The 25,140-nt window shown below is 48.8% G+C and overlaps 2 protein-coding genes across 3 annotated transcripts in view; one reads left to right on the forward strand and one right to left on the reverse strand.

Annotated features, from left to right (window-relative positions):
- Window positions 1-2,253, reverse strand: part of SF3B3 (splicing factor 3b subunit 3) — a 35,614-nt gene extending 33,361 nt beyond the window's left edge. The window contains exon 1 of one of the 2 annotated variants that reach the window (XM_001506404.5): window positions 2,013-2,253. The gene's annotated coding sequence lies outside the window, so the exon portion shown is untranslated. Of the gene's footprint in view, window positions 1-1,964 lie in introns of both variants that reach the window. The other variant, XM_007671963.4, reaches the window with a different exon arrangement.
- Window positions 2,254-2,327: 74 nt separating this feature from the next.
- COG4 (component of oligomeric golgi complex 4) overlaps window positions 2,328-25,140 on the forward strand; it is a 31,079-nt gene continuing 8,266 nt past the window's right edge. The window contains exons 1-11 of the mRNA XM_001506569.6: window positions 2,328-2,496; window positions 7,475-7,557; window positions 11,550-11,664; window positions 12,744-12,918; window positions 15,925-16,118; window positions 17,307-17,412; window positions 18,068-18,225; window positions 20,577-20,635; window positions 21,399-21,532; window positions 23,370-23,488; window positions 23,930-24,096. Of these exons, the coding sequence (XP_001506619.2) occupies window positions 2,359-2,496; window positions 7,475-7,557; window positions 11,550-11,664; window positions 12,744-12,918; window positions 15,925-16,118; window positions 17,307-17,412; window positions 18,068-18,225; window positions 20,577-20,635; window positions 21,399-21,532; window positions 23,370-23,488; window positions 23,930-24,096 (1,448 nt within the window). The 5' untranslated portion in view covers window positions 2,328-2,358. The remainder of the gene's footprint in view (window positions 2,497-7,474; window positions 7,558-11,549; window positions 11,665-12,743; window positions 12,919-15,924; window positions 16,119-17,306; window positions 17,413-18,067; window positions 18,226-20,576; window positions 20,636-21,398; window positions 21,533-23,369; window positions 23,489-23,929; window positions 24,097-25,140) is intronic.

The raw sequence follows: 25,140 nt of genomic DNA on the forward strand, positions 1-25,140 counted from the left end.
CGATCCTGCATGTCTGCATTTTTTGCCAGGCCTCATGTTCAACATATCAACTAAATCCTTCATCAAGATATAATTTGAGAAACAGCAGGGCCTAGTGGAAAAACAGCACAAACCCATGTGAGACTTTACGTACTAACCCTGATTCCCCCAATCTGTAATTTAATATATATCTCTCCCTCTGGACTGTAAGCTCCTTATGGGCAGGGATCATATTCAACCAACTTTATTGGATTGGATTCTCCCAAAAGCTTAGCACAGTGCTCAACACAGTAAACGCTCAACACAGTCCACTGATTGCAACTTACCTGCTCTGTGTCCTTGGGCAAGTCACCTAATGTCTCTGTGCCTCAATATCTTCATCTTTTCTCCTTCCCCCTTAGATTAGGGTCTTTATATGGTACAGGGCCTTTGTCAGACTTGATCCTGTATCCACCCCAGTGCTTAGTACAGTGTTTGGCACATCGTTGGCTCCTAATACCGTGATTGTTATTGTTAATAAGCAGCATGGCTTAGTGGAAAGAGCACGGGCTTGAGAGTCGGAGGTCGTGGGTTCCAAGCCCAGCTCTGCCTCATGTGGGGCAACCTGATTACCCTGTATCTACCCCAGCGCTGAGAACAGTGCTCAGCACATAGTAAGCACTTCACAAATACCAACATTATTATCTGTAAAATGGAGGTGAAGACTGTGAGCCCCACATGGGACAACCTGATTACCCTGTATCTACCCCAGCGCTTGGAAGAGTGCCCAGGATATAGTAAGCACTTCACAAAAACCAACATTATCATCTGTAAAATGGGGGTGAAGACTGAGAGCCCCACGAAGGGCAAGCTGATTACCCTGTTATCTACCCCATTCATTCATTCATTGAGCACTTACTATGTGCAGAGCACTGTACTAAGCGCTTGGAATGTACAATTCAGCAACACATAGAGACAATTCCTGCCCAATGACGGGCTTACAGTCTAACCCCAGCGCTTGGAACAGTGCTCAGCACATAGTAAGCGCATAAGTTCTAAAATTATTATTATTGTTTGTAAAATGGGGAAGAAGGCATTGAGCCACACGCGGGCCAACCTGATGACCCTGTATCTACTCCAGAGCTTGCAACAGTGCTCAGCGCATAGTAAGCGCTTCACAAGTACCAAAATTATTATTATTCTCCATTGCTCTTTCCCTTTGTCCCTCGTCGCCCTCCTGCCACTTCAAAGGACCCCAAGCTTTTTCGATTAGACTGGAAGCTCACTGTTGGGCAAGGATTGTTGCCGAATTGTGCACTCTAAGCGCTTAGTGCAGTGTTCAAGACAGAACGAGAGCTCAATAAATAGGATTGAATAAATTTAAGGAGGATTTGGGGTGGGGGGGAGAGCCCAGTGCTCCCCACCCTGGGACGATGGGGATATTACGATGGCCTCGGTTGCCGAATTGTGCAAACCAAACGCTTAGCGCAGTGCTCTGCACAGAGCGAGCTCAAAAAAGAGGATTGCATGAATTTAAGGAGGGTTGGGGGGGGGGAGCCCAGTGCTCCCCACTCGGGGATGAGGATATTAGGATGGTCTCTGTTGCCGAATTGTGCACTCCACGCGCTTAGCGCAGTGCTGTGCACAGAGCGAGAGCTCAAAAAATCGGATTGCATGAATTTAAGGAGGGTTTGGGGGGGGAGAGCCTAGTGCTCCCTACCCTGGGATGATGAGGATATTAGGATGGTCTCTGTTGCCGAATTGTGCACTCCACGCGCTTAGCGCAGTGCTCTGCACATAGTAAGCGCTCAATAAATACTACTGAATGAATGGATGCTGTGCACACAGTAAGCGCTCACTAAACGAATGAATTTCCCGCCCGCACGTGTGTGGGAGTGTGTGTCCCCTCCGTCCCTCCAAAATCAGCGCTGGGGCCTGGGCCGCCATGGCCGCGCCGCCCCCGTCTCCCGCCCTCCCCGCCGCCTCCCCGCCGCCGCCATATCGACCTGTCCTCACGGCCCGGGCCTCGGAGAAGAGATGGGGACGCCTCTCACCCCGGGAGCGGCTGCGATGGCGCCGATGTCGGGTGGATGCCGTCGGCCGCGGTCTAGGCCGCCGTCCCGCGGGCTGCCGCCATTAGCCCTCCCACCCGGGGTCCTTCCAGTGGGGCGGGAGGAGGAAAGGCGCCCTCAGCAGTGCCTGAAAAATGGCGTCCACAATCCCCCCTCCTCGAGACCACACGAAGCCCTTTAACTGCTCCAGGAGGGCCTGGGGAGAAAGGAGAGGGGAGTGGTTAAACGGCTGAGGGATGTGGGATGGCAGCCGGTCCGTTCCTCCGGCTTAGGCCCTCGTCTTGAGGCGGAGCCTTCACCTCACCGGAAGTGCCATGGTGGAGCCAAGATGGCGGAGTCTTGCTCACCCCTGAAGGCGGGAAGGAGGCTCGTCGGCGGCCGCTCCGACCTCTCCCTCGACCTCATCCGCTCCCTCACCGAGCTGCAGGACCTGGAGGCGGTGTACGAGCGGCTGTGTGACGAGGAGGTGCGGCGCCCTGAGAGGGAGGGAGCCAGCCCCATCGTGATGTTGGCCATCCCCGTGACGTTGGCATTTGGGAAGCGCTTGCTTTGTGCAGAGCACTGTTCTAAGCGCTGGGGGAGATCCAGGATCATCAGGGGGTCCCATTGAGGCTCCCAGGCTTCATCCCCATTTGACAGATGGGGGTCACTGAGGCCCAGAGAAGTGACTTGCCCACAGGGGAAGCGCTTACTGTGGGCCAGTCCCTTCACTTCTCTGGGCCTCAGTTCCCTCATCTGTCAAATGGGGATGATGATGATGAGGTTGGTATTTGGGAAGGGCTTACTATGTGCAGAGCACTGTTCTAAGCGCTGGGGGAGATACAGGATCATCAGGTGGTCCCATGTGGGGCTCCGAGGCTTCATCCCCATTTAACAGATGAGGGAACTGAGGCACCAAGAAGTAAACTAATAATAATGTTGGTATTTGTTAAGCGTTTACCATGTGCAGAGCGCTCTTCTAAGCGCTGGGGGAGATCCAGGGTCGTCAGGTGGTCCCCCGTGGGGCTCCCAGGCTTCATCCCCATTTGACAGATGAGGGAACTGAGGCATCAAGAAGTAAAGTAATTATAATGATGATGGTATTTGTGAAGCGCTTATTATGTGCAGAGCACTGTTCTAAGCGCTGGGGGAGATCCAGGGTCATCAGGTGGTCCCCCGTGGGGCTCCCAGGCTTCATCCCCATTTGACAGATGAGGGAACTGAGGCACCAAGAAGTAAAGTAATAATAATAATGTTGGTATTTGTTAAGTGCTTACCATGTGCAGAGCGCTGTTCTAAGCGCTGGGGGAGATACATGATCATCAGGTGGTCCCACGTGGGGCTCCCAGGCTTCATCCCCATTTGACAGATGAGGGAACTGAGGCATCAAGAAGTAAAGTAATTATAATGATGTTGGTATTTGTGAAGCGCTTATTATGTGCAGAGCACTGTTCTAAGCGCTGGGGGAGATCCAGGGTCGTCAGGTGGTCCCACGTGGGGCTCCCAGGCTTCATCCCCATTTGACAGATGAGGGAACTGAGGCACCAAGAAGTAAACTAATAATAATGTTGGTATTTGTTAAGCGCCTAATCTGTGCAGAGCACTGTTCTAAGTGCTGGGGGAGATACAGGGTCATCAGATTGTCCCATAAGGGGCTCACAATCTGAATCCCCATTTGACAGATGAGGGAACTGAGGCAGAGAGAAGTGAAGTGACTTGCCCACAGTCACACAGCTGACAAGTGGCAGAGCTGGGATTCGAACCCATGACCTCTTGACTCCCAAGCCTGGCTCTTTCCACTGAGCCAGTCCCACCTGATAATCTTCATCCCCATTTGACAGATGAGGGCACCAAGGCCCAGAGAAGTGAAGTGATTTAATAATAATAATAAAAATAATAATGTTGGTATTTGTTAAAGCGCTTATTCATTCATTCAATAGTATTTATTGAGCGCTTACTATGTGCAGAGCACTGTACTAAGCGCTTGGGATGAACAAGTCGGCAACAGATAGAGACAGTCCCTGCCGTTTGACGGGCTTACAGTCTAATCGGGGGAGACGGACAGACGAGAACGATGGCACTAGACAGCGTCAAGGGGAAGAACATCTCGTAAAAACAATGGCAACTAAATAGAATCAAGGCGATGTACAATTCATTAACAAAATAAATAGGGTAACGAAAATATATACAGTTGAGCGGACGAGTACGGTGCTGTGGGGATGGGAAGGGAGAGGTGGAGGAGCAGAGGGAAAAGGGGAAAATGAGGCTTTAGCTGCGGAGAGGTAAAGGGGGGATGGCAGAGGGAGTAGAGGGGGAAGAGGAGCTCAGTCTGGGAAGGCCTCTTGGAGGAGGTGATTTTTAAGTAAGGTTTTGAAGAGGGAAAGAGAATCGGTTTGGCGGAGGTGAGGAGGGAGGGCGTTCCGGGACCGCGGGAGGACGTGACCCAGGGGTCGACGGCGGGATAGGCGAGACCGAGGGACGGCGAGGAGGTGGGCGGCAGAGGAGCGGAGCGTGCGGGGTGGGCGGTAGAAAGAGAGAAGGGAGGAGAGGTAGGAAGGGGCAAGGTGATGGAGAGCCTCGAAGCCTAGAGTGAGGAGTTTTTGTTTGGAGCGGAGGTCGATAGGCAACCACTGGAGTTGTTTAAGAAGGGGAGCCAAGCACTGTTCTAAGTGCTGGGGTAAATAGAAGGTAATCAGGTTGTCCCACGTAATAATAATAATAATGTTGATATTTGTTAAGCACTTACTGTGTGCAGAGCACTGTTCTAAGCGTTGGGATAGATACAGGGTAATCAGGTTGTCCCATGTGAGGCTCACAGTCCTCATCCCCATTTTACGGATGAGGTCATTGAGGCCCAGAGAAGTGAAGTGACTTGCCCACAGTCAGTTGACAAGTGGCAGAACCTGGATTCGAACCCACAACTGCTGACTCCCCAGCCCATGCTCTTTCTGCTGAGCCATGAGGGAACTGAGGCCCAGAGAAGTGAAGTAATTTAATAATAATAGTAAAATAAAATAATAAAAATAAAAATGTTGGTATATGCCAAGCGCTGGGGTAGATAGAAGGTAATCAGGTTGTCCCACATGGGGCTCATTGTCCCATTTGACAGATGAGGGAACTGAGGCCCTGAGAAGTTAAGTGACTTGCCCAAGGTCACACAGGTGACAAGTGATGAAGTTGGGATTAGAACCCATGACCTTCTGACTCCCAGGCCCCGTCCACTTGGCCATGCTGCTTCTCTATCCTCATGTGGAAACTGAGGCAGGGAACCTGGTTTCTCCCTCAGGCTAGTCACTCCGCTCTCTGACTCACTTTTCCTCAATCAGTGGTAAGGCCTAGTGCGTAGACCACAGGCTTGGGAGTTAGCAGGTCATGGGTTCTAATCCCGACTCTGCCACTTGACAGTGTGATCTTGGCCAAGTCACTTCATTGTTCTGTGCCTCAGTTAACTCACCTGTAAAAGGGGGATTGAAGCTGTGAGCCCCATGTGGGGCAAGGACTGTGTCCAACCCAATTTGCCTGTATCTACCCCAGTGTTTAGGACAGTGCCTGGTACATAGCGCTAAATGAATACCATATCATTATTATTATTATTATCATTATTGTGAGGGGAACGCTATATTAAGAGTTTGGGGGAGAACAATATACTAGACTTAGTAGGCACAGATCCCTCTCTTCAAGGAGCTTAAAAGGCTAGTCACCGTCCGGACGTTCGGGACTATCTTTGAAAGGAAATAGTAATAATAATGATGACAACAATCATAATAATTATGATAATATTTGCGGCCCTGTGGAAAGAGCACAGGCCTGGAAGTCAGAAGATCTGGGTTGTAATCCTAGCCTGCCAGCGGCGTGCTGGGTGGATTTGGGCAAGTCACTTAATTTTTCTGTGCCTCAATTTCCTCACCTATAAAATAGAGATTCCATTCCTCTTCCCTGTAATAATAATAATAACTGTGGTATTTATTAAGCACTTACTGTGTGCCAAGCACTGTACTGACCTGGGGTGGATACAAGTAAATCGGGTCGGGCGCAGTCCGTGTCCCACGAGGGGCTCGCGGTCTCAATCCTGATTTTACAGATGGAGGTAACTGAGGCACAGAGAAGTGAAGTAACTTGCCCGAGGTCACACAGCAGACTAGTAGCTGAGCCGAGATTAGAACCCACGACCTTCGGACTCCCAGGCCTGTTCCCTGGCCACTGCCCCATGGTGCTTCCCCAGCCTACTTAGCCTTTGAATCCCACGTGGGACAGGGGCTTGTATCTACCCCAGTATTTAGAATAGTGCTGGGCACATAATAAGTGCTTAGCAAATACCATAATACTAATATTTAAGTGCCATTTGTTAAGGTTTTTTAACGGTATTTATTGAGCACTTACTATGTGCAGAGCACTGTACTAAGCGCTAGGGGCTACAATACAACAGAATTAGCAGATATGTTCCCTGCCCATAACGAGCTAACAATTTAGAGGAAAGAAACTTGGCCGGCTTTTTTGGGCCGGGCATAGAGGAAATGTAATTTTGGGTGATTTCTGTTGAATGCTGGCTGTCGGATCCAACTAAACTTTGTAGTCTGCCTCCAATGATGGAAATTAATCTTCCCTCCAGTCATATGTTGCAGAAGTGCCCACTGTCAACTTTTACTAATCAAATCATGATCTCGTAACCGCTGCATTTTTATCTGAGATGGCCTATTCATTTAAATAGAAAAGCAGGTTGATGTCTATTCAGTGTTTTCCTATCACCCTATGAAAATTTGCTTAAACTTAACTCCATTTCATCAGTACAGCATACACTTATATTTTTCAGGATTTTTTAAACTTGATTTTGGGGACTTTTTACTTATAATACATATATATTAGCTCATTGTGGGCAGGGAATGCAACTCTTGTTGTACTGTACTCTCCCGAGCCCTTAATACCGTGCTCTGCACACAATAAGTGCTCAATAAATAAGACAATGAATGAATGAACATTTAAACTGTAGCAGATTCAATTGAGTAATCAAGGAAGTTCTTCATTAGCTACCTACAAAATAGTATTTTATACTGTCTGTGATATTTGCATTATCCTAATCTGTGTAGGTTTTTCTCTGCAATTAGACTGCTGTTTTAATGACGTTTGGTAGGACCGAATGCCTGACTTTTAGGGAAAAGGTTTTAAAGGTTTTAAGTGGCCATTTATCCCTTCTTGACCCATATCCCTGTTACAGTTTGGTTCTTAGAGCAGAGCTTAGTTATACATGTCTTAAAATTAATTATATAGTCTTAAAATTAATTATATATCTTAAAATTAAATATACAGTCTGTCTCACCCCCTAGAGTGTAAGCTTATTATGGGCAGGGAGCGTTATCACTCGTTCTGTTGTATTCTCCCAAGTGCTTAGTACAGTGCTGTGCAAATAGTAAGTGCTCAATAAATACCACTGAGTCATTCTGTCATTGTGAGTTTGCTATCTGTTTCAGAAAGCGGTGGAGAAAGAGTTGGATGTGCTTCTGGAGCAGCAAAACACTATTGAGGGCAAGATGATCACCCTCCAACGCATGGGGTGAGTTCTGCTAGACTGGCAGAAATACTCTTCCTCGTTAAGGACTAGTTGGACGTAATATCGTTGGATACAGACCTACTTTATTGTAAAAACTTGGTTGTGCTTAAAATGTAGAGGAATGGATAAATACCTCAGGGTATGTAGAGCATTTTTTCATTTGCTAAAAACCTTAAAATTGCAACATTACTTCCCTCATACTCATGCAATCAGTCCAATTAAGGTTTATATTTTTTCGAGTCCATAGTTTTGATAATAATGATCATTAATAATTACCGTATTTGTTTAGAGCCTACTTTGTTCATTCATTCATTCATTCAATAGTATTTATTGAGCGCTTACTATGTGCAGAGCACTGTACTAAGCGCTTGGGATGAACAAGTCGGCAACAGATAGAGACGGTCCCTGCCGTTTGACGGGCTTACGGTCTAATCGGGGGAGACGGACAGACAAGAACAATGGCACTAAACAGCGTCAAGGGGAAGAACATCTCGTAAAAACCGATGGCAACTAAATAGAATCAAGGCGATGTACAATTCATTAACAAAATAAATAGGGTAACGAAAATATATACAGTTGAGCGGACGGGTACGGTGCTGTGGGGATGGGAAGGGAGAGGTGGAGGAGCAGAGGGAAAAGGGGAAATGAGGCTTTAGCTGCGGAGAGGTAAAGGGGGGATGGCAGAGGGAGTAGAGGGGGAAGAGGAGCTCAGTCTGGGAACGCCTCTTGGAGGAGGTGATTTTTAAGTAAGGTTTTGAAGAGGGAAAGAGAATCAGTTTGGCGGAGGTGAGGAGGGAGGGCGTTCCGGGACCGCGGGAGGACGTGACCCAGGGGTCGACGGCGGGATAGGCGAGACCGAGGGACGGCGAGGAGGTGGGCGGCAGAGGAGCGGAGCGTGCGGGGTGGGCGGTAGAAAGAGAGAAGGGAGGAGAGGTAGGAAGGGGCAAGGTGATGGAGAGCCTTGAAGCCTAGAGTGAGGAGTTTTTGTTTGGAGCGGAGGTCGATAGGCAACCACTGGAGTTGTTTAAGAAGGGGAGTGACATGCCCAGATCGTTTCTGCGGGAAGATGAGCCGGGCAGCGGAGTGAAGAATAGACCGGAGCGGGGCGAGAGAGGAGGAAGGGAGGTCAGAGAGAAGGCTGACACAGTAATCTAGCCGGGATATAACGAGAGCCCGCAATAGTAAGGTAGCCGTTTGGGTGGAGAGGAAAGGGCGGATCTTGGCGATATTGTAGAGGTGAAACCGGCAGGTCTCGGTAACGGATAGGATGCGTGGGGTGAACGAGAGGGACGAGTCAAGGATGACACCGAGATTGCGGGCCTGCGGGACGGGAAGGATGGTCGTGCCATCCACGGTGATGGAGAAGTCTGGGAGCGGACCGGGCTTGGGAGGGAAGATGAGGAGCTCAGTCTTGCTCATGTTGAGTTTTAGGTGGTGGGCCGACATCCAGGTGGAGACGTCCCGGAGGCAGGAGGAGATGCGAGCCTGAAGGGAGGGGGAGAGGACAGGGGCGGAGATGTAGATCTGCGTGTCATCTGCGTAGAGATGGTAGTCAAAGCCGTGAGAGCGGATGAGTTCACCGAGGGAGTGAGTGTAAATGGAGAACAGAAGAGGGCCAAGAACTGACCCTTGAGGAATTCCAACAGTTAAAGGACGGGAGGGGGAGGAGGCTCCAGCGTAGGAGACCGAGAATGATCGGCCAGAGAGGTGAGAGGAGAACCAGGAGAGGACAGAGTCCGTGAAGCCAAGGTGAGATAAGGTATGGAGGAGGAGGGGATGGTCGACAGCGTCAAAGGCAGCAGAGAGGTCAAGGAGGATCAGAATGGAGTAGGAGCCATTGGATTTGGCAAGAAGGAGGTCACGGGTGACCTTAGAGAGAGCAGTCTCGGTAGAGTGGAGGGGACGGAAGCCAGATCGGAGGGGGTCCAGGAGAGAATGGGAGTTAAGGAATTCTAGGCATCGATTGTAGACGACTCGTTCTAAGATTTTGGAAAGGAAGGGTAGTAGGGAGATAGGACGATAACTGGAGGGGGAAGTGGGGTCAAGAGCGGGTTTTTTTAGGATGGGGGAGACGTGGGCGTGTTTGAAGGCAGAGGGGAAGGAGCCCTTGGAGATTGAGTGGTTAAAAATAGAAGTTAAGGAAGGGAGGAGGGCAGGGGCGATGGTTTTAAGAAGGTGAGAGGGAATGGGGTCCGAGGCGCAGGCGGAGGGGGTGGCACTTGCGAGGAGGGAGGAGATCTCCTCTGAGGATACTGCAGGGAAGGATGGGAACGTAGGGGAGGGGGTCGCTGGGGGGGAGGGGAGAGGCGGAGGGGTGACTTTGGGGAGCTCAGACCTGATCGTGTTGATTTTCGTGAGGAAATAGGTGGCCAGATCATTAGGGGTGAGAGATGGGGGAGGGGGAGGAACAGGGGGCCTAAGGAGAGAGTTAAAGGTCCGGAACAATCGGCGGGGGTGACGGGCATGGGTGTCGATGAGGGAGGAGAAGACCAAACACTATTCTAAACACTGGGGGGGGATACAAGGTTATTAGGATGGCACAGTCCCTGTCCTGCTTGGGGCTCACAGTCTAGGTAGAAAATTTTTCTTTCGCATGATTGAGTCTCCTCAGGGTAAAATTAATCTAATTTTCTAGGGGACATGGGAGAAAGTAGGATTGGATGAAGTAGCCCTTTAGAGGTTGAGATTCTAGAGGCCAATTCAAGCCGGCCTGATCTGAGCCCTGGAAGCACAGGCCCTTTATTATCACTCAAGTGGTGGTGGTGAACTCTGCTCAGTTCTTCATTTAGGCAACTGTAGCTACCTGTACCAAAGTTCCCACCAGCCTCACCTGCCAGGAGCCATACCACCCCACCTCTTGCCCTCCCCCCCAATTCCAACACGCACACACCCCCATACCCCCACCCTCCACCCCAGTGGGGTCCCAGAACAGGAGCACACAGCCTTTCTTGCCCAAGCCCAACTCCTCCCATTCCAAGCACCGAGCCTTTTGGACTGACCGAGGGATGCCTAAGAGCAGCATTTCTCTGGCTTAATTTTTTTTATCCTGTTGTCTGTAAAGCGCTCCTGCTTTCTACAACTCCAGAGTGATGAAAATGGAGCCTACCGTCCCCTCCATCCAGCAGAGAAGAGTTTGGGATTGAAAACCGCAGGATGGAATCGGTTATCATACTGAGTGGTTGCACGGGGCGAATTGCACTCTCATGTCCTTCCTGGTCATGTTCTTGCAGGAACGGCATTTACTGAGCACCCCCTTGGTGCAGTGCACTGGACTGAGTGTTTGGGAAGTACAGAATAAAGGAGTGTGACATATTCCAGGATTTTAAGCTTTAACAGGGGAGAAAGATTTTGCGGTCTGTCTCCCCCATTTAGACTGTGAGCCCGTTACTGGGCAGGGCTTGTCTCTCTCTTTTGCTGAATTGTACGTTCCAAGTGCTTAGTACAGTGTTCTGCACATAGTAAGCACTCAATAAATACTATTGAGTGAATAAGGAGACTTAGGGAGTAAACAAAACAAATTGAAAGTGCAGTGGTGCGACAAGGGTGTGGAAAGACAGGAGCGCAGTCCTTTGCGAAGGACGCACATGAATTTTGTGTACAAAATCTATTTATGGGCAAAGTGAACACAGCCTAGTTCCCAAGATTGCCTTAGCGCCCTAGACTGGCAGGCCGTACCCGGAGTAGCTCTTGTGGTCTTTGCCATCCTTATTAGCTGGCTTTTTTTCATGACTCCTGCTGAACCTGTCCCCCATACCCTGTGGGTCTTCGGTAGGCTCACTCCTACTTCTGATTATTCCCCCCTCCCCCCCCCACTCCCTATTACAGCAAAGTGAGGGTCAACAGGATAATTACCCTTCCACAGTGTTCCCAAATGTTCCGGAAGGACACTCAGTGCTGTCTAGTGTTTATGGAAGAGCGTTTGTGACCGTTTGTAGGAACAGTTCTAAACACTGTTTTCTTTGGTGCTTTCTTCCATGCCCAATTCTTGTTTGCAGTCCCAACCTGCAACTTATTGAGGGGGATGCCCAACAACTAGCTGGAATGATCACCTTTACCTGTAACCTGGCTGAGAACGTCTCCAGCAAAGTCCGGCAGCTTGACCTGGCCAAGGTAAAGGATGCAGGTACTTCTCGGGAGCCTTGTGAAACAGCATGGTGGAGTAAAGAGACCGTTGGCCTGGGAGTCCAAAGACATCGGTCCCAGCCCCAGCTCTGGCGTTGTCATCATAATAATAATAATAATAATGTTGGTATTGGTTAAGCGCTTACCATGTGCCAAGCACTATTCTGAGCACTGGAGTCGATACAAGGTCAAGTTACCCCACGTAAGGCTCACAGTCTTCATCCCCATTTTACAGGTGAGGGAACTGAGGCACAGAGAAGTTAAGTGACTTGCCCGAGGTCACACAGCTGACAAGTGGAGGAGCCGGGATTAGAACCCATGACCTCTGACTCCCAAGCCCGGGCTCTTTCCACTGAGCCACGCTGCTTCTCTAAAATGAATCCTGTCATCTTGGGCAGGGCACTTCCGTAGACCTCAGTTTCCAGCTATAAAATGGGAATGAGACTATTTGCTCCTTCCTTTTGCATAGGAATGTTGGGATGGTAAAATGAGATTTTTGGAAAGCAGGGTGGTCTAGTAGAAAGAGCACAGGCTTGGGAGTCAGAGGACCTGGGTTCTAATCCCAGTTCCGGCATATGTCCACTGTGTGACTTCGGGCAAATCACTTAACTTTTCTGTGCCTCAGTTAACTCATCTGTAAAATGGGAATTAAAGACTGAGAGCCCCATTTGGGACAAGGAGTATGTCCAACCTCGTTACCTTGTATCTACCCCGCCACTTATAACAGTGCTTGGCACATATTAAGCGCTTAACAAATACCACTATTATTATTTTAGATCTATGAAAGCATTTGGGAAAAAATTGATGGCCTACATTAAAATACATGGTAATAATTCTAGCTTTTGAGCCCCTGCTATCAATCAATTGTATATATTGAGCACTTAGGGTGTGCAGAGCGCAGTACTAAGCACTTGGGAGAGAACAGTAGAACAGAGTTGGACATCCCCTGCCCACAACGAGCTTATCTTCTACATGCTTGACCCAGAACTGGAAGGGATCTCAAAACTTACGATCTAGCCCTTTATCAGGAACAGGAGGAGAATTCTCACCCCTACATCTCTCTGCAGAATCGCCTCTACCAGGCCATCCAAAGAGCTGATGATATCCTGGACCTGAAGTTCTGCATGGATGGGGTTCAGACGGCCCTGAGAAATGAAGACTACGAGCAGGCAGCTGCCCATATCCACCGCTACCTGTCCCTGGACAAGTCGGTCATTGAGCTCAGTCGGCAGGGCAAGGAAGGTAAGCATTTTCCCAGCCACTGGCTGAAACAAAGTCAGGGAATTTGTAGGTGAAAATGTCCAGCTTTTGTTTTGTTTTTATGGTATTAAAGTGCTTACTATGTGTTGAACACTGTTCTAATTGCTGGGGTAGGGATAAATGAATTTGGTTGGACACAGTCCCTTTCCTGAGGCCCAGAGAAGTTAAATGACTTGTACAAAGTCACACAGCATGCATTTGGCAGAGCTGGGATTCGAACCCTGGTTGTCTGACTTGTTCTTTCCACTAGGCCATGCTGCTTCACTGATTGCTAAGTAGTTTCTCTGTGTGCAGAGCCAAAGAAGTGAGCTGAAGTGTTACCTTAGTGATGTGTCCCTTTCTTTCTGAGTACTAAACATTGTAATAATCACTCGGGAGAATTCAACAGAAGCAAGAAAGTATATTCGCTGCCCTCACAGAACTTTATATTAAATGGAGATGACACACACAGATTATTTACAAATAGAGGAAACAGGAGCCTGAAACAAAGATGTACAACTATATCGGGATGCAGTAGCTGAATAAGTAATCAAATAGACATACATAATATGCATATGTGCTGAGAGTAGGAATAAAATACACACTTGATAAGAGTAGCTTTGTGTTCAGTCTTATTTGAGTGCTTATTGTGTGCAGAGCACCATATTAAACACTTGGGAGAGTATAACACACCAGATCCGACTGACATATTTCCTGGCCACAAGGAGCTCATGATCTATAGGGATGACACAACAAGGGTATTTTGTATTAATCGGGGGTGTCTTCCAGTAAAAGGTGGGACTTTAAGAGGGCTTTGAAGAGTGAAAGATTTGGATGGGAAGAAAGTTCACTCTGTCACATTTATTGAGCGCTTACTGTGTGCAGAGCACTGTATTGTGAGCTTGGTAAAGTAAAATATAACCAGAAAACAGACACATTTCCTAGAGTTGCCTGACCTCTCTCCTTCCCTGCAATCTTACATTTCCTCCTGCCTTCAAGACAGCTCTACTTGGATGTCCCACCGGCACCTCAAATTAAACATGTCCACAGCTGAACTCTTTATCTTTTCACCCAAACCCTCCCCTCTCCTTGACTTTCCCAACACTGTGGACAACACCACTATCTTCCCTGCCTCACAAACCCATAACCATGCCTTGTCCTCGACTCATCTCTCTCATTTCACCCATATATTCAGTGTCACTAAATTCTGTCATTTCTGCCTTCACAACATTGATAAAATCCGTTCTTTCCTCTCCATCCAGACTACTCCCATGTTGATTCAAGTGCTTATCGTGTCCCACCTTGACTACCACATCTGCCTCTTCGCTGACCTCCTAACCTCCCCACTCCCCACTCCAGTCCATACTTCCCGAATCATTTATCAACAAAAATGTTCAGTTCATGTCTCCCCACTCCTCAGGAACTTCCAATGGCTGCCCATCCACATGTCCAACAAACAAATTCCTACCATTGGCTTTAAAGCACTGTCAGCTCATTCCATCCTACCTCACCTCACTGTTGTGCTATTACAGCCCAGCCCGCACACTCCGCTCCTCTAGCCCCAGTTTACTCACTGTGCCCCAATCTCATTTATCCTCCGACCCCTTTCCCACATCTTCCCCTCAGCCTGGAACTCCCTCCTGCTCCATATATACCAGACCACTACTCTCTCCACCTTCAGAGCATTACTAAGGTCCCATCTCCTCCAGAACACCTTTCCCAATGAAGCCCTCTTTTTCCTGGCTTGCTCTCCTTTCCGTGTCATCTGTGTACTTGGATTTGTGGCCTTTGGACTTTTGATATTCACCCCGCAGAACTAATGTACATATCTTTAAATTATATATTATTATTACTTGTTCATATTAATATCTGCCTCCCCATCTAGACTCTAAGCCTGTTATGGGCAGGGAATATGTCTCCTCATTCTGTTATTGTATCCTCCCAAGCACTTGGTACAGTGCTGTGCACCTAGTAAGTGCTCAGTAAATATGACTGATTGATTGATTCCCAGCAGGGGGGAACAGTGGAAGAGAGAAGTCAGAGAAAAGGAAGTTGAACGTGAGGTACAGTTAGGGTGGGCTTAAGAGGGAGCGAAGAATGTGAATTGATGACAAGGAGTGTGGGTGAAGAGACCCAATATGAAAAATGGGTAGAGTTGGTGAAGTGGGCTAGTTGTGAGGAATCTGTACTTAACGAGGACGGAGATGGGTAGCCATTGGAAGTTTCTGAGGCGGGGAGAGATGTGTAACGAGGGGCCCTTCAAGAAAACGATCCACGCAGCAATGTGTAGCATGCAGTCAGTCAATCAATTGAATTTATTGAGCACCACACACAGGAAGCACTCAAATACCACCGATTGATTGGAGTAGGGGACCAACGAGGAGGCTGATGCAGTAATCTAACTCTGACAGGACAGATATTGGACCAAGGCAATAGCTGTCTGTGTGGACGGGAAGGGGTGGATCCTGGAAATGTTGTGGAGAAAGAGCCAGCAGGGTTTAGCATTTGTTTGTATGTAAGAGCTAAGGAACAGTAAGGAGTTGAGAGTTGAGTTGAGGATGACCATCACCAATTTCAATGCCAGAGGACAGCCACGTTGACTGTAATGATCTGGGAGAGAGTTGGTGGAGAGAAAGTGAAGTGGGTGAATGGCATCTTTTCAAGGAGTTTGAATCAGAATGAGTTCAGGGAAAATGTAAGTATTATTTGGAAGCCTCATTTATTGGTTGTTGTTGAACACTTTAGCAATGGGACTGCCAGTGAAATAATACAATTATGAGTTTCAGATGACCACGCCTTTTAGAGGAATGCTGGAACTTTAGACTGTAAACTGTAAAAGATCACACAGTAAACAAGTGGTAGAGCTGGCATTAGAATGCTTGACCTTCCGACTGAGGCCCGTGCTCTATCCACTACATCAAGCCTCTAACGCAGATCAAGTCCATGACCATCAAATTTTTTTCCTCACATCGTCTCTGTCGCCTCCTTCTCCCACCCTGTGATGTGCAGGCAGCATGATTGATGCCAACCTGAAACTGCTGCAGGACGCCGAGCAGCGCCTCAAGGCCATCGTGACCGAGAAATTTGCCACCGCTACCAAGGAAGGGGACTTGCCTCAGGTGGAGCGATTCTTCAAGATCTTTCCATTGCTGGGTTTACACGAGGAGGGGCTGAGCAGATTTTCAGAATACCTCTGCAAGCAGGTATGGGTCACGGCCTCCTGGGGACGTTGGGACGAGGGGGGCTCTCGGGCCTCTGAGCAGAGCGGGGTGGAGTTAAACCTGAGAATATTTTATCTCACCGGACTCGTGACTTAGTAGGCACCTCTCATCTTTTTTTTCTTTAATGGTAGATGAGACACAGGAAGTGAAATGACTTATCCAAGGTTACAGAGCAGGCAAGTGGCATAGCCAGGATTAAAACCCAGGTCCTTCTGACTTGCAGGGCCGTGCTCTAGCCACTATGCCTTGCTGTTTCTCAAAGTCTTGGGGACTTTGTTTTATCCCTCTCATGTGGCCAAGTGGGAGTGGTGGTCTTTCATCTTCAGGGCATCAACGGATGCTCATTTGTTGGTGGGAAGAGGATTAGGGGCTATGTTCAAGGGCCGGGCACTTTAAAAGCAAGCTGTTCTCCTTGCCAGCAGGCAGGGGCTTCTATCTCTTAGAGCTGTCAGAATCCTTGGTTGGCTGTGGTGAAACTTTTCATGAGACCACTGAGAGGCATTTCCCCCAGTTCCATGCCCCACTCACCCTCTCAGAAGCAACACAGTGTAATGGATAGAGTATGGGCTTGGGAGTCAGAAGGTCGTGAGTCCTAATCCCATCTCCACCACTTGTCTGCTGTGTGACCTTGGGCAGGTCACCTAACTTCTCTGTGCCTCATTTACCTCGTGTAAAATTAGGATTGAGACTGTGAGCCCCATGTGGGACAAGGACTGTGTCTAGCCCAACCTCCTTGTATCCACCCCAGTGCTTAGTACAGTGCCTTGCACATAGTACGCGCTTAACAAATACCACTATTATTATCATTCGATCGCATTTGGAATTGTAGAGGCTGACTACGGGAAGATTGCTAGGGCTGAGGTACATTCCTTCGACTGAGGTTGAGGGTTTGCAGTATATGAGCACGTACACTTATTCATTTTAATTTAAGAGCAGTAGCCCTGACGATCAAGGGCTAAAGTCCTCTGTCTCGACAGGAGCTTCAAGTCATCTAAAACCTAGTCTAGAGGACTCTGAGCTCTCTTGGATCCTGGGGAACTGGTTGTATGGGAACAGAAAGGTGAATTAAGAAACTCTGTGGGCCAGGAGGAATATTCCAGGTTGAAATATCCTGGATTATCCAGTAGGGTTTGCTCCAGTAATGTGTACCAACTTCTGCTTTAATTCTAGGTGGCAAACAAAGCTGAGGAAAACCTCCTCTTGGTGCTGGGGACAGACATGAGTGACCGCAGGGCGGCAGTCATCTTTGCAGACACCCTAACACTCCTTTTTGAAGGTAATTTTCCTTCTCTGCTATTCCTCGGAAACTGAAGGCAACCTCCCAGCCATCTGTATTCTGTGAAAATCTTATCTCCAGCCTCATCATGGCCAGATGAAATTGCCCCTTTTTAGGCTCCGAGTTGGGGGGTAGGGGGAGAAAAGAGAGAGAGAGAGAGAAAAGGAAGAGAGAGAAAGTGCGTGCGGGTGTTGGGGGGGTGGTTTTTTTTGGTGTGTTTGTTTGATGGAGAACACATTAACCTTTATTTCCCCATTAGTAAGGTGGCTGTTGTTGCTGATGAATTCTTTGTGCTGGCACCCTGCAGCTTGAACTTCCAGGGGTTTTATTTGTTGCCCATTCTGTAACCAAGCTCTTTAATCTTGGGATAAAGTACTCAGAGGCAAGGGGCTGATCTCCAAGGGCATTTCTGGAGAGAGAACAAACAACGTTGTAACAATAAATACTGAGCAACTGAGGATGAACTGAGATTGACAGTGAAGCATCTCGGGTGATTACATCAAGATGTAAATCACAGAAGTGAGAGATCGGGAGCCGGATGCGACTGCCGTTAGGGTCCATCTCAAATCGGATGGAGAGGGAGAGACACAGAGACAATAGTTTGAGGGGTGGAATTTAGGCTCAATTCTCTTTCTCCGTCTCCCCCTACCTACAGGGATCGCCCGCATCGTGGAGACCCATCAACCAATAGTGGAGACCTATTATGGGCCAGGGCGGCTCTACACCCTAATCAAACACCTGCAGGTAGAATGTGACCGGCAAGTGGACAAAGTGGTGGAGGAGTTCATCAAACAAAGAGACTACCACCGGCAGGTGAGAGTGGAAGCGTTCTGAGCAGGCGGATGGGAAAGCAAGCCCTGGCTAGGCAGAGGAATCTGTATTATTATTATGGTACTCGTTACTATATGCCAAGCACTGTTCTAAGCACCGGGTAGGTACAAGTTAATCAGGTTGAACACAGTCCCTATCCCACATGGGGCTCACGCTCTCAACCCCCATTTTACAGATGAGGCAACTGAGGCCCAGAGAAGTTAAGTAACTTAGCCAAGGTCACACAGCAGACAGGTGGAGGAGCTGGGATTAGAACCCAAGTCCTTCTGACTCCCAGGCCCATGGTCTACTCACTAAGCCATGCTGCTTCTCTGTACTGGGAGAACCTAGCACTGGGTAGGCTGGGAGAGGGTTGGCGGACAAGGGGGGAGAGAGCCGTCACTGTGCACGATTCTTGGGAAGGGGTCAGCCTTTGAAAGAACACTGCCTTCCAAATGAGTCTTTATAGGAAAGGAAGTAGAAGATCATTTTGGGACCCCTATAAGGACCATGTACTAGAGTTTGCTAGTTTGGATGTTATATTTTGGTTGGAACTGAGAACCATCTGAAGTTGCCCACCAGTTGCTGTCCTTTGTTTGCTTCCTTATGCTTTTAGCTCACTGGCAGGAGGTGTCTGCTGTCCCCTCTTCCCAACCATTCTTTTTTCCTGGAGTCTTTGAGAGAAGGCAGAATAGGTTGGCTAGAGTTTGATCTCTGGGGATCACACGCTTCTCCGGTGACAGCCCTCCTGGCCCCTTCAGAACCTTTTCTCTTGTTTCGATCAAAGAGTGGTATTTATTGAGCGCTTACTATGTGCAGAGCACTCAGATTTAGGGCGAGTATAATACAACAGAGAAGGTAGATATCCCCTGCCCACCAGGAGCTTACAATCTAGACTGGGAGACATTAAAATAAAATATGGTTATGTACATAAGGGCTATAGGGTGGAGGGTGAGATGAATATCATGTGCTTATCCTGTACAGATCCAACTGCATAGGAGACAGGAGGGAGGGGGAGTAGGGGAATTGAGGATTTAGGGAAAACCTCTTGGAGGAAATATGACATTAATAACACTTTGAAGGTGGGAAGGGTGGTGGTCCATCAGATATGAAGGGGGAGGGAGTTCCAGGCCAGAGGAAGGATGCGGGCAAGGGGTTGGTGGCGAGATAGACAAGATATAGGCAAAGTGAGCAGATTGGTGGAGCAGAGGCATGCAGACTGGGTTGTAGCAGCAAGGTAGGGTAGGAAGGACCGAGCTGAAATAGTATTTTAAACAGTGTTTTAAAGTAAGGAGTTTCTGTTGGATGCGGAGGTGAAATGGGCAACCACTGGATGTTCTTGAGGAGTGGGGAGATGTGGACTGAATTTTTTTTTTAGAAAAATGACCTAAGGCAGGAGAGTGAAATATGAACTGGAGCGGGAAGAGACAGGAGGCCGGGAGGTCAGCTAGGAGGCTGATGCCGTAGTCACGGCGGGAGAGGATAAGTGCACGGATCAGAGTAGTAGCAGTTTGGATGGAGAGTGAGGGTAGGTTTTGGCAAGGTTGTGAAGGTGGGACTGACGGGATCTGGTGATAGATTTCATATGTGGGTGGAATGAGAGAGATGATTTGAGGATAATGCCAAGATTAGGTGTTTGTGAGTCAGGGAAGATAGTGGCGTTGTCTGCAGTGGTGGGAAAGGCAAGGGTTTGGGTAGGAAGATAAGGGGTTGTGTTTGAGGGAAGAGAGAGGCCCCAGATACCAAGGGGCAGGTTGCGGGAATTGAACAGGAGCGTCTACACTCTGTTTCCACAACAAAGATGACTGAACAAGGGCCTTTGTGACTGTTGAGGTCCCAAGCCTCTGGAGCCCGCTACTGCCAGGGATTTGAGCCTACTGGTCTCTTTGTGTCCTTTTCTATTCCTGGCTCCACCACTTGTCTGCTGTGGGACCTTGGGTACGTCACTTCACTTCTCTGTGCTTCACTAACCTCATCCCTAAAACGGAGATTGAGACTGTGAGCCCCATGTGGGATATGGACCGTGTCCAACCTGATTAGCTTGTACTTACTCCAGCGTTTAGTACAGTGCCTGGCACATAGTAAGTGCTTGACAAATACCATTAAAAAAAAAAACTTTGGAGTACATGTCATACCTCTCGTATAATGGGCTACAAGAACAAGGAATCCAGGTTAGCTGAGCAATCCTTCGTCGTGGAAGGCCTGGCAGTGGTAGGCAAATACCAGAGTGGGCGGGGAGTAGGTGCTTAATCGGTATTGTTCTTAGCCCACGGAAAGCGTAATAATAAGCCCTTAGGAGAGGCGGCTCTCTGGGGTCGGACATAATTTTCCCTCTTCTGTGCTTGCGATTGCAGTTCCAGCTTGTTCAGAACAGCATGATGAGAAGTTCGGCCTCGGAAAAAATTGAACCGAGGTAACCCCTCTTCGAACCAGTATTGAAATCAGTTTCATTGACCCTGCAACAGTACACAAGTTAGCATTTTACCCCCCAGATCCGTAGCCTTTATTTTTCCAGTGTGCCTTATTTCAGGTCACTGCTATTGGGAGAAGTCAGAGAGATCTTCCGCGAACAGTTCTTTCGGTCTCCAAGGGGCCCAGAACAGTTTCAGACCTTAACTCCTGAATCCCCTCCTAACCCTGCCCTCCTCCCTCATTGGTAGGGAATGGGTGTGGTCAGCTATGTTGTCTTGAGAGGTTAAACTGAGGCAAAGAGGCCTTAACAAAGACCACATGCCAGAGAGGCTCTGCGTGCTTCCTTCCTGCAGTGTAGCCGGGAAACAAATGCCCCAGGGCCAGGAGATTTATGGCTTTCGGGTCGACGGTCATTTTTCTGATCCACACTCGGTTTCAGTACCTTAAATAAAAGCCAGTCATCTGTGTCTAATTTTAAAGAAAACTTGCCCCAGTTCCACTCTGTCCCAGTTGGGGTTTGAGAAGAATCAGCGATTCGGGTGAAACGCCCCCAACCGGAAAATGCCATTGACAGCGGGCTTTAATTCCAGTTGGCTTGTCGGAGCCTCCTGCCGGGGATGGCCATCTGGCTGAGCTTTAGTCCTGCGGCCTTTAACGGGGTGGGTGGGGTTGGAGCCGAGCTCGCTTCCTGTTGCCACGGCTTATGAGGGAAGCCAGCGCGTCCCTATCCACCGCCTCCACCGCTCCCTCTTCCCACCCCCTAGGGAGCTGGACCCCATCCTGTCCGAGGTGACGCTGATGAATGCCCGCGGCGAGCTGTACCTGCGCTTCCTCAAGAAGAGGATCAGCTCGGATTTTGAGGTGGGGGACTCCATGGCCTCCGAGGAGGTGAAGCAGGGTAAGGTGACTCCAGGCACTAACCTACTTCCTGGCGGATCTCCTGGCTCCACTGGGAGCCATTTGGGTAAAGAGCAAGGGCTGCCCTTGAGAATCCTGAACGTACCTCAATCAGAAGAAGCATCCCAGTGAGGGCGTAATGGCTTCCGGTCTCCTGCGTGGATAGTAAAAACCCCCGAGGGGAAATTTGGGGTCCAGTGGGTTATCCTACTGCATTTGAGAGCCCACTGGGTATGATGCACTGCATTGAGCATTCGGGAAATACAAAATAAAGAGGGAGACATGTTCCATGCTCACAAATTGGAGTGGGCCATTTCCTTTTGTAAGGGTTCTTTCCCCATGTGAGCGGCTCGAAAGGACCTCTCCCTTGTGGACATTCACATACTTGACTCTTCCCCTTGGTTGGACCTGTCCTCTCTGTTCCTTGTACGCCGATCGTGGAGCAGATCACAAACCTCTGTGGAGCAGGGGTCTCTTTCAGCCTCCAAGCTCCATCTGGCCGTGCCCTAGGGGGTTAAAGAAGCGGGGTTTTCAACATCGTAATTGTTCACAGAGTTAGCAAACGCAAAGCGTGGTGTCTGTCCCTCAGAAGCTACTGCCCAAAAAGAGATGCCCCAGTTTCCAAACTCTGGGTGTTTGGGAGCCATCAGGGGCACTTCGGGTCGCCTATACTGGAAGTTTGTCAAAGCCATCTTCCCCAAATTAGTGATTTTTCAAACCCCTCTCATCTGTCCTGAGAAGAAGGAATTTCTCTCCTTGTACTTGATCTGGGGTTATCCCCAGTGTCTGCAATCTCCCTTCCAGCAATAAGTTTCTACCTGAGTGACTATTTTGGGAAACAGGCTGAAAGGGGATTCAGAACATGCCGGGTACAAAGAGAAAAAGCTGTGATAGACTTTTTTCTTCCATGAGCTCTTCATTTTTCATCTTTCCACCTTGTGCTACTATTTTATTCAGCATATCCTCAAAATCCTGGGTGGGAAATCTCCCGTCAACGCAGTTGTGCGGGACGGTGTTGAATTAACATTCGGTTGATCAGTTATATTTATTGAGCGCTTACTAGGTACCTGACGCTTGGGAGAGTACAGTCTAATGGAATTAGCAGAAGGCCAACTGCCCAGGCGGTGCTCTGCACACATTAAGCACCCAGTAAACCCCAATGATTGATTGGCTGATTGATTTGAAAGGGATTCTGAAAAAAGCGTGGCTGTTGAGCAGTTCTAGGGAGTGTTCCCTGACCCCAGAGGACAAAGGTTTCCTTTCTATCAATCAGTGGTATTTATTGAGTGCTTACTGTGCGCAGCAGCACTGATGATGATGGTATTTAAGTGCTTACTAAGTTCTAAGCGCTGGGGTAGATACAAGGTCATCAGGTTGTTCCACATGGGACTCACAGTCTTCATCCCCATTTTACAGATGTGGGAACTGTGGCACAGAGAAGTGAAGTGACTTGCCCAGAGTCACACAGCTGATAAGTGGCAGAGCCGGGATTAGTACCCACGACCTCTGACTCCCAAGCCCGGGCTCTTTCCACTAAGCCAAGCTGTTTCACTGTAACTAAGCACTTGGGAAAGAATAATACAACAGATTTGTTAGAAACATTTCCTGCTCACAAGGAACTTCCAGTCCAGTGGACTGCTCAGAATCCTATCCTCCATCTCCAGCAGCGTTCACCCGGTCCTTGGTGATTTGGAGCTTTTGCCCGCCCACACATGGCCTCAAACAGTTGCCTGTATCTCTGGGGCAACTACAGACTGCAAAATCGACTGCTCTTGCTGAGGCAGGACGTTGCCAGGGTTGTTTTCCTCCCTCTCAGAGCCTTGGGTCTGTCCCCGCAGAGCATCAGAAGTGTCTGGATAAACTCCTCAACAACTGCCTTCTGAGCTGCACCATGCAGGAGCTGATCGGCTATTACATCACCATGGAGGAGTACTTCATGCGAGAGACAGTCAACAAGGTAGGATGGACAGCAAAGAGCCTTAAGAAAGGGTTTTCTACTTCGGCCACTCTGGCAAAAAAAGGGGCCGGGAGTTTCCTGTTTCCTCTCCCATCTGTGGGAGAATGTTTGCAGTCTGACTGATTGGAATTGTCCCTGAAGTTCCCTTCACCTAAACTGGTTATTTGGTTGGTTTGTCCTTAGAGGCAGGAAAATTCCATTTGAATAAGGACCCTCAGTCCCCTGGCCCCTATTTAAGAACAAGGCTGATTTCTTATCATATCAAATTAACAAGAGAAAGGGAGAATGCCCAAAGTGAGCAGCACAGTAAGCAGTAAGCGTGTGTGGGAGAAGGCTGGGGGAAGGAGGTAGGAACGATTCAATTCATTGCGTCCCTGTCGTGGCCCAATTTCTGGAGTACTTGATGGTTACCTTCGTCACGCTATCCGGCTCGTCCATCAGGCAGTAGCCCTGGATGCTTATGAGAAGGGCCAGTTGACCTCCAGCATGGTCGATGACGTGTTCTACATCATCAAGAAGTGCATCGGACGGGCCCTGTCCAGTTCCAGCATCGACTGCCTGTGTGCTATGATCAATCACTCCACCACAGAGCTAGAGTCGGATTTCAGGTAACGATGCTTGGTCCCACCTGACTCCCCTCCAAGCGTGTAGTAGAGAGAGCTCTGCACACAGTAAGCGCTCAATAAATTTGATTGAACGAACGTGGTGCCCGTCTGTGCGGCAGACTGCTTCCCGCTCCCACCCCCCCAGTCTCATGCTGACAGCAGAGGGCCATTAAAAAAACCTGGGCCCAGAACCCATTGTTATTCTGTTTCTCCTTCAAATCTCTCCCCTTTGTTTAGTTGGAGTTTTTGGTGAGTGTGTTTGGGTTGAGTCTGTACCTAAGGCCATTAAGCAAATGAAACAGTCTCTTTCCCCTTCCTCTCAGCCTCGGTCCCCTGGCACGGACAGCTGGAAGGTAGCCAGATGTCATTCTACCATGGGGTGTTTAGTTCCCCGTGACCAGGATGGTTTGGAAGGAATCTGAGTGCCCAATCGTAGGGGAAAGGACTGAGGGCAGAGGCAGGAGTAGGTGGGATTTAGCTGCTGCAACTGTGGCATGCAGAACCTAGCTAGTAGAGCAGAAAGCAAAGAGCCCAACCCCTTAGTCAAGGTCCTGTCTATTCTCCAGAGCAGCTGGGTTTGTCCTGCCAGCTGATGCCCAAAGTTCTTTTGTAACTGGTATCCCGTAAATGATAATAGTAATTAGTGATATTTATTAAAGAACCAGTATGGCCCAGTAGAAAGAGCATGGACCCGAGAGTCAACGGACCTGGATTCTAATCCTGGCTCTGCCATTTATCTGCTCTGTGACCTTGGGCAAGTCACTTAAGATCTCTGTAACATCTCTCATCTGCAAAATGGGGATTCTGCCTTCTGGTTAGGCTACAAGCCCCACGTGGGACCTGATGATCTAGTTTCTACCTCAGAGCTTAGTACAGTGCTTGACACATAGTAAGCGCTTAACAAAAATCGCAATTATTATTATTCGTTCCGTGCTTACTCAGTGCCAGGCACTGTACTAAGTGCTGAGCAAGATAATCATGGGGAGCCCCACATGGGACTCCCAGTCTAAAGCAGGAGGGAGAACGGGTATTTAATCCACAGTTTAC

This window comes from Ornithorhynchus anatinus, chromosome 11, assembly GCF_004115215.2.
Source record: "Ornithorhynchus anatinus isolate Pmale09 chromosome 11, mOrnAna1.pri.v4, whole genome shotgun sequence".
In the NCBI taxonomy this organism is placed as follows: domain Eukaryota; kingdom Metazoa; phylum Chordata; class Mammalia; order Monotremata; family Ornithorhynchidae; genus Ornithorhynchus; species Ornithorhynchus anatinus.